The sequence below is a fragment of the Alosa pseudoharengus genome, unplaced genomic scaffold, assembly GCF_046254945.1.
Source record: "Alosa pseudoharengus isolate Yale_2024_CS ecotype anadromous, Long Island Sound unplaced genomic scaffold, YU_APseudo_1.1 YU_APseudo_1.1_scf_2, whole genome shotgun sequence".
In the NCBI taxonomy this organism is placed as follows: domain Eukaryota; kingdom Metazoa; phylum Chordata; class Actinopteri; order Clupeiformes; family Clupeidae; genus Alosa; species Alosa pseudoharengus.
This window is the reverse complement of record NW_027468663.1, coordinates 56,129,041-56,136,128: the sequence shown is the minus strand read 5'-3', so window position 1 is coordinate 56,136,128 and position 7,088 is coordinate 56,129,041. Positions and strand designations below refer to the sequence as shown.

General features: G+C 43.2%; 1 protein-coding gene across 2 annotated transcripts in view; it reads left to right on the top strand.

Annotated features, from left to right (window-relative positions):
• The window catches only part of stxbp6 (syntaxin binding protein 6 (amisyn)), a 131,237-nt gene extending 124,902 nt beyond the window's left edge, over positions 1 to 6,335 (top strand). For both annotated transcript variants that reach the window (XM_076295585.1, XM_076295586.1), the window contains one exon: positions 3,631 to 6,335. In XM_076295585.1, the coding sequence (XP_076151700.1) occupies positions 3,631 to 3,654 (24 nt within the window). In that variant the 3' untranslated portion in view covers positions 3,655 to 6,335. The remainder of the gene's footprint in view (positions 1 to 3,630) is intronic.
• The last annotated feature ends 753 nt before the right edge of the window (positions 6,336 to 7,088 follow it).

Below are 7,088 nucleotides of genomic sequence, written 5' to 3'. Positions count from 1 at the left end.
ACCAGCTAGCAAATTTAAACGTGACGTGCAATAGGGGGCGTGTAGACTGATATGCGTGGGCCTTATGCACCCTTCAGATGCAGCAGGTGTGTAATTTTCAAAACCATGGCTGGAGAACCGACAACACTTTGGCTAGCTGCTGCCCACATCTTTAGTAGGCCTACCTTGCAGATGCAATTGAAGTTGCTTTGCATCATCGTGCAGTGCTATGCTTCGATAGAATCGGATTCATCTTGCGTCTTCGGACAATAAAAAGTCATTTGGATGAGAAATTGAAGAGAAGCAGGGAGCAGTTGCATTAAGCATTACAATACCTACTCTTGTTCAAGAGCATTATCGCCTGTCCTCGAACAATACAGCAGGCATTCCTAGCATTAAAGTCCACAATAATAAACAGGTGCAGTTACCAAAGCAATCGGTATACAATGCATTTGAATAACCGCGGACTTAGGCTGTAATTGTGAAGTCTGGCGAATGTAAATGAGTGAAGTACACAGGAAGATTAAACTATAAATGTTTTAATAGAAAGAAATGTGCTTGAACTATTTACAAGTGCAAAATGAAACATCCAACAGTGCAATGTAGGCATATTATAGCCTAACTATTTACAAACATTAACTATTTACAAGTGCAAAATGAAACATCAGTGCAACAGTGTATTATAACTATTTACAAACATACAAAAAAGACCATCCATACCAAAAATAGAGCCCTATAACTGCAAAATATGCAGTGCTAAAAAATGTTTTAAAAAAATCGCAAAATTAAAAACAACAACATGATCAGTCCAGCTGCTGATAAGACGCAGACGGCCCGTTGTGTGACTCGTCCATGTGGAAGCTGGGGAATGGTGGCGGAGGAGAGTGGTAGGACGCTGCAGCAGGTGCACGGTAGTGGCGTGGGGTGCTGTGCTCTGGTACAGGAGCTGGTATTCTTGCAATCATGTCCCGCATAAGGGAAGACTGCGACTGCATGTCCCTTTGGATACTTAGTCGGGTTGTTTCATAGGCAAACAAATCGGTGAAACACACAGGGGAATGTTATGGCCTGCAATTGCGAAAATGAGTAGGCCTACGAATTTACCTGGTTGGTTATCGGTGGCTGATTGTTGGCTTTCGGTGTTGGAATCGCTGGTGCTGGTGTCGGCGCCAGAACAGACACTGGATGCTGGGGATGCAGGTGTCGCCTCCATGCTGCTCTGAAGAGCGACAGGGTTGGCCGAGTGGCTGCTCCCCCAAATCGCACAACAGAGGTGGAAATATGGCCAATCCAGTCTCCCCCTGCCACTTCTGCCGTTGTGGTCATTGACGCTGTTGAATTTTTTGCAGGCTTTTTAATTTGCTGGTGACCTGCATCTTGTCCCGTGCATAGCCGAGGTCGCGGAGTTTTCCGGCCAGTCTTTCCAATATAGGACCATCCTTTACTGTCCCGTTCATGTGGCGCCTCATCTCATCTTCTCCCCTAAGGGCAAGGAGCGTCCGGATTTTTTTTGGTCTCCCCAGTGTGCCATGTTTTCTTTCTCCTTGTTGTTGTTCTTCTTCTTCGTTCTGATCAGCTGTGTGTGTTTTTAAATCTCCCGGTGGTGGGTTGCATAGGTAGCGTCACTAGACACCCCCGCCCACGTCCCCTTCCCACGCCCACGTTCCCCCTTTCCGCCTTGACCCATTCACACTGGTGGCGGAACGAAAAAACTCGACAAAATGTCTAGGGGGCTTGGTAGTAAATTTGGCGAGACCCTTTGTCCCGCCGTTCCGCCTCGGTCTATGTGAAAGGGACACTCGTTCCGCGATTCTGGTACATAAAATCGCGGCAATTTTGCCAGTGTGAAAGGGCCTAATGACAGATTAAGAAACCTAGAAACACCTTGTTGCGCCATCCGCCCGACATTTGATAACGAAAACACTCCCAGTTTGGACTTGACATCCTACTAAATAAGCTTTTGACTAGTGGCTATGCATTTTAGAGCACGATAATAGGGCCCGTAGACTGTGTTGGCCCTTTTTAGACACTGTGTCTCAGGGCTCGCCTGTGTGTGCTGTCTTGCTGCCCCCTGCTGGCCAGTGGTGGTACAGCAGAGGGGAGAGATGCCGAGTGTCTCGTCGTGACACATAATAGGCACTGCTGCCCTCTCCTCTAATGAGCTTCCCACGGCGTCCGTTACAACTCCATCTCCTTAATGAGGCTAATGACTGCGCGGGCTACTCAGATGCCCTGGGGCTAAAAAATGGCTGCTGTTGTGACTTTGTGTCATTGTTGCATTATTGGACCATTAGGCTGAATCTGAACTTGAGCCTGCATCCTCCTCCTAGTTCAGACAGCAACAGAAAGACTTCAGTGGGAGTGTGAGAGAGAGAGGGAGGGAGGGAGGGGGGGAGAGAGAGCTCCCACCGGCCTTGAAATCATTGAAAGTTTGAATTTAATTTGAGAAAAATAAATCAAAGCCCTTAAAAGTTTCTGAAAACAGACATAAACAGACAGGGGTCAATGAACGAGTCTTTTCACTCTTTTCACTTTTCAGTCCGCGTTTCAGAATCCTAATGAAGGCTACTGCCCAAACCTTGGTTGTAAATCAGTGATACCAACACCCCTATCTCTCTCTGTGTGTGTGTGTGTGTGTGTGTGTGTGTTTGTGTTTCCATGGTGATTGTAAGTGCTTGAAATTATACTTTTACTGTCCGCAAATGCAAGAGACCATACAGTTCATCATTACTGTAACACAATTTTAATTGTTTTCTGTGATCTGCTGCAAAACCTGATTGTTATCATAAAAACACCCAGTGTTGTAACAATAATTGGCATTAGTTTGTCTCAAACTGTTGTGCTGGGTCCTTACATTCAAGGGAGTTTGGTCTAGAAAGTCTGTGAAAGGTCCTTGGGTTTGATGAGGTAAGGTGAGGACTAGTGTTGAGTGGGACCCCAGCAGAGAGAGTGTGTATCAGTAGTGTTGAGTGGGATCGAGAGAGAGTGTGTGTATCAGTAGTGTTGAGTGGGACCCCAGCAGAGAGAGTGTGTGTATCAGTAGTGTTGAGTGGGACCCCAGCAGAGAGAGTGTGTGTATCAGTAGTGTTGAGTGGGATCGAGAGAGAGTGTGTGTATCAGTGGTGTTGAGTGGGACCCCAGCAGAGAGAGTGTGTGTATCAGTAGTGTTGAGTGGGATCGAGAGAGAGTGTGTGTATCAGTAGTGTTGAGTGGGACCCCAGCAGAGAGAGTGTGTGTATCAGTGGAGTCAGTCACCAGAGAAACTTTTTATGCTCTCTCCAAAATGGCTGCTCCTGCTCCAGCATCCAGAAGAGACTCTTATCTCCAGAACCCCATGTGCCTTAGCGCAAGTTGGAATCATTGCTTGGGATGCCTGCCCAAAATGTCCTTGGATGCACGTGTGTGTGTGTGTGTGTGTGTGTGTGTGTGTGTGTGTGTGTGTGTGAGTGAGACGATAACAAAGGTTAATGTCAAGCTCTTCAAACTGACAGGCTGATGGACTGTTTTTTTCACCTTCTCCCTCTCTCTCTTTCTCTCTCTCTTTCCCTTTCTGTCTCCCTCCGTCTCTTCCTCTTCTCCCTCCCTCCCCCTCTCTCTCTTTCTCCCTCTCTCTCTCTCTCCCTCTCTCTCTCTCTCTCTCTCTCTCTCTAGCTGGCGATGAAGCACAAGTGTTAGGCCGTGGTCACGATGCCAAACCTCCGGGCCGAAGGGACCTACTGAAGAGCACCTGCCTCTCGAACACCAACAACACGTTTCCACGTTTCCAAACATTTCTATCGGTCTCATCTTTTAACAACACCTGTATTGTTGACAGTGTCATGATTTTAAACACACGTTACTGTGCCCACGCCAAGACTTCTCGTTGAGGTGGTGGAGAGATGGTGTAGCGAGCAAACTTTTATGAAACTTCAACCCTATGACCCAGCGAGGTGACCGGAGACCTGTGGCACCAGAGAAGTGACCTGCAGTACTGTTTGTCAAAGCCAGGGGGCGCTGTGGCACAGAGGGAGCCATGTCAGAGTGAGCACCATGGGGATTTCAAAAATAAACACTTTAACTAGCGGTTTAAACTTGTGTTTTTAACAATTTGTGTAGTTAGATTTAGATTATATTTGACGGTGTCTTCCATGCATTTCAGACTATACCAGATGAGTATTTTAAAAAGTGACAGGAGCCTGGTACTCCTTCCCCAGCTTAGGCTGGAATAGGTTCTGATCTTGCTCTGGATCCGACAATACGTTGGGTGCTTTGCCTGCATATGATGAGGGATAATGCTATAAGGAGAGGGTTTCAGGGAGTGGATGATGGCCTACACCGCACCGAGACTGCTGTGAGAGACTGGCTTTATTTGGGAGCTTTCACAGTAATTGCCAATAGATTCAGATTCAATATGCCCACAGGCAAGCTGTTGTTTGCATGCACACTGCATTGAGAAGCCCTTGTGTTGCTGTAGCACCGAGCACATGCTTAACATTTGGAATTGGACATGCTTCTCTCTATTTCCTCTTTTTAATGCATCTCCAAACTAAAGCAACTCCTGTAAGCTCGACAACATACACTTTTCACCATAATGTTGGTGAAACCAATAACTATGTCATGCAATAATAAATTTGCCCATGAGATGCCCAGACAATATGTGGGCATGTTCATGTATGCCAACCCTCCATTGGCAGAAAGCCCACAGAGGCTCAGTGTGTTGTCGTCAGGTGTTGCTGTGTCTGTTCTGTGCTGTAGTGTGATGGCATTCCTTGGTTGTAGATATTGACGTGTTTTGAGGACAGTAAGGTTTTTACTGTGCCATAATTACTCAACATCTCTCTGCAATTTACTATGGAGATGATCACTCCATTTTTAACATTTGGATACCTTTTTTTTTTGGAGAAAGTTATGTAAATATCAATACGGGGTACTTGAAAAATGAAGTAAGGAAACCGAATAAGTTTGTTACTAAGCCTTGAGACAGAGTATAGTATGTCAAACACACACACACACACACACACACATACATGCACACACACAGTTTTGGGGTGGAGTGGGATGGGGTATGATGGGATAGTTGGGTGGGCTGGAGGGTGTTGGCTTGGGGATAACAGAAGTTTCAGATTTAGAGTTTAAAAACACGATGAATGAATTACTTTTAATTCAGATTTAAACTTTAAAAACACAATGAATGAATGACTTTTAATTCAGATTTAGAGTTTAAAAACATGGTGAATGAATGACTTTTAATTTACATTTCACCTTAATGTAGTGCTTGGAGGAGTTAGCACTGCACTTCCTGTCTGTGAATGATAACAGGAAGTGCTCAGCCGTCCTGTGGCTTCAGTGTTTATGCGTCCGTAACGCTCACTGTTCAAAACAACAGTTCTCACAGAAATGAGATGCTTTTATGTGGAACAACCACATTCTCTCTGTTTACTTGTTTTTTTATAATATATATTGAGATTTTATATATTTTTTTGCTGTTAGAATACACTGACAACATAACCTTTGCAGAGCACTGTCCGCTAGACAGCTTTTTGGCTACAGTAGTTGCCTCTCGGTGTTTGTATCATTTCTTTTATAAGTTTGGATATTTATCCTTGTAATAATAAACAAAATATATAATAATAACAAAAGTATTCAAATGTTAACATGTTTGACTCAGCATTATTGTTATTGACTTTATTTTTGTTTATGTTTTTGTTTTTGTTTTTCTGGTGAACGTGCTCTAGATGCTCCTGTGTTTGCCTGTGCTTCTTCCTGTTCCCTCACCTGTTCCCTCACCTTTTCAAAACGTGACTAATGACGTTGTTCACTATCATTTCACATTTGACTCTGCTTTTGGTAACCTGATTAAAAAGATTTTAAATATAATTTACGTGTATTAAATAACTCAAAAGATGACCAAATGTTTCCTGTATATTATTTCTTCAGTGTCTTTTTTGCCAGTTGTGTTGAATCCATCTGTCAAGCTGACTAAACTCCAACTAAAAACACTTAACCAAAATGGTTGCAACAGGTTGTGATGAGTTTGGCATTTCATAACGCTGGATATTGGTTCTCATTTAGTCTCTCTCTCTCTCTCTCTCCCCCTCTCTCTCTTTCTCTCTTTTCATAGAAAGATGTGTTGATGTAAACTTCTCTTTGTCCATTTTTGGAGCTTCAGTCACATTGTTTGATTCTCTAGATGACTGCTATTAGGGCACATACTAGTAATACTAATCGTCGTGATCATTTCAATTAGGCCAATCGTATTTAATTTTTTACTTCTTGGTCAGTGATTGCAAATCTATCTGCATGAACCCCATGAGTCCTGACACAGCTCTGCTAGTTGTTACTTTGACGGCGGTCTAAATTAATGTGGCATTATGGAGGTGGCAGTTTTATTTATTTATTTATTAAACATTTACTCAAAATGTATTTTGAGTAAATGTTCAAAACTGAAATGTTTCCTCTCTTGTCCCTGATCTGTCTCCAGAACATGTGGTCAGTCTGTCATGTCTTTCTCTCAGTGCTCAATGTGTGTCTCTATTGAAGCATGTGTTGGTATTTGTATGTATGTGTGTGTGTGTGTATGGGTGGATGTAAGGTAACATTCCACTACACCTGAATTCATGTGTCACTGTATTTGTGTAGTGTATAGTGTTTGTTTGTGTCTTGTGTGTTTTTGTCCTTTCTTCACAGCCTATTGTTGTTTGTGTTTGTCCCTGTCAGAAACACACTACCCTGTCACCACAGTAATCCCATAGTGAACTTGAACATTATGGGATGTACTAACAGTGATTTGTAATATTCTTCATTGGCTTACACTGGTCCCAGAATTAAATTACAGTTCTCTTGTTAATGGAAACGGTTGTTGTTCTATCATGTGCAGAAGTATTGTAGACATTTTCTAAATGAAATAGTACTACTCTATGAATATTGTTCTGTTTCCTGCTAAGCTACTGCTAACAGTGCTCTCCTCTCCATCCTTATCATCTTTTATGATAAAATGATCAAATATTAAACGCTGCGTTAACTCAGCATTGGACTGCTTGAAGTGCACTACAGTGAGTCTTTCTTGTTCTCAAAAGCATTGTCTTCTTCTGAGGTTCCTTGTTGGGATACGTGATTAATACATACAGAGA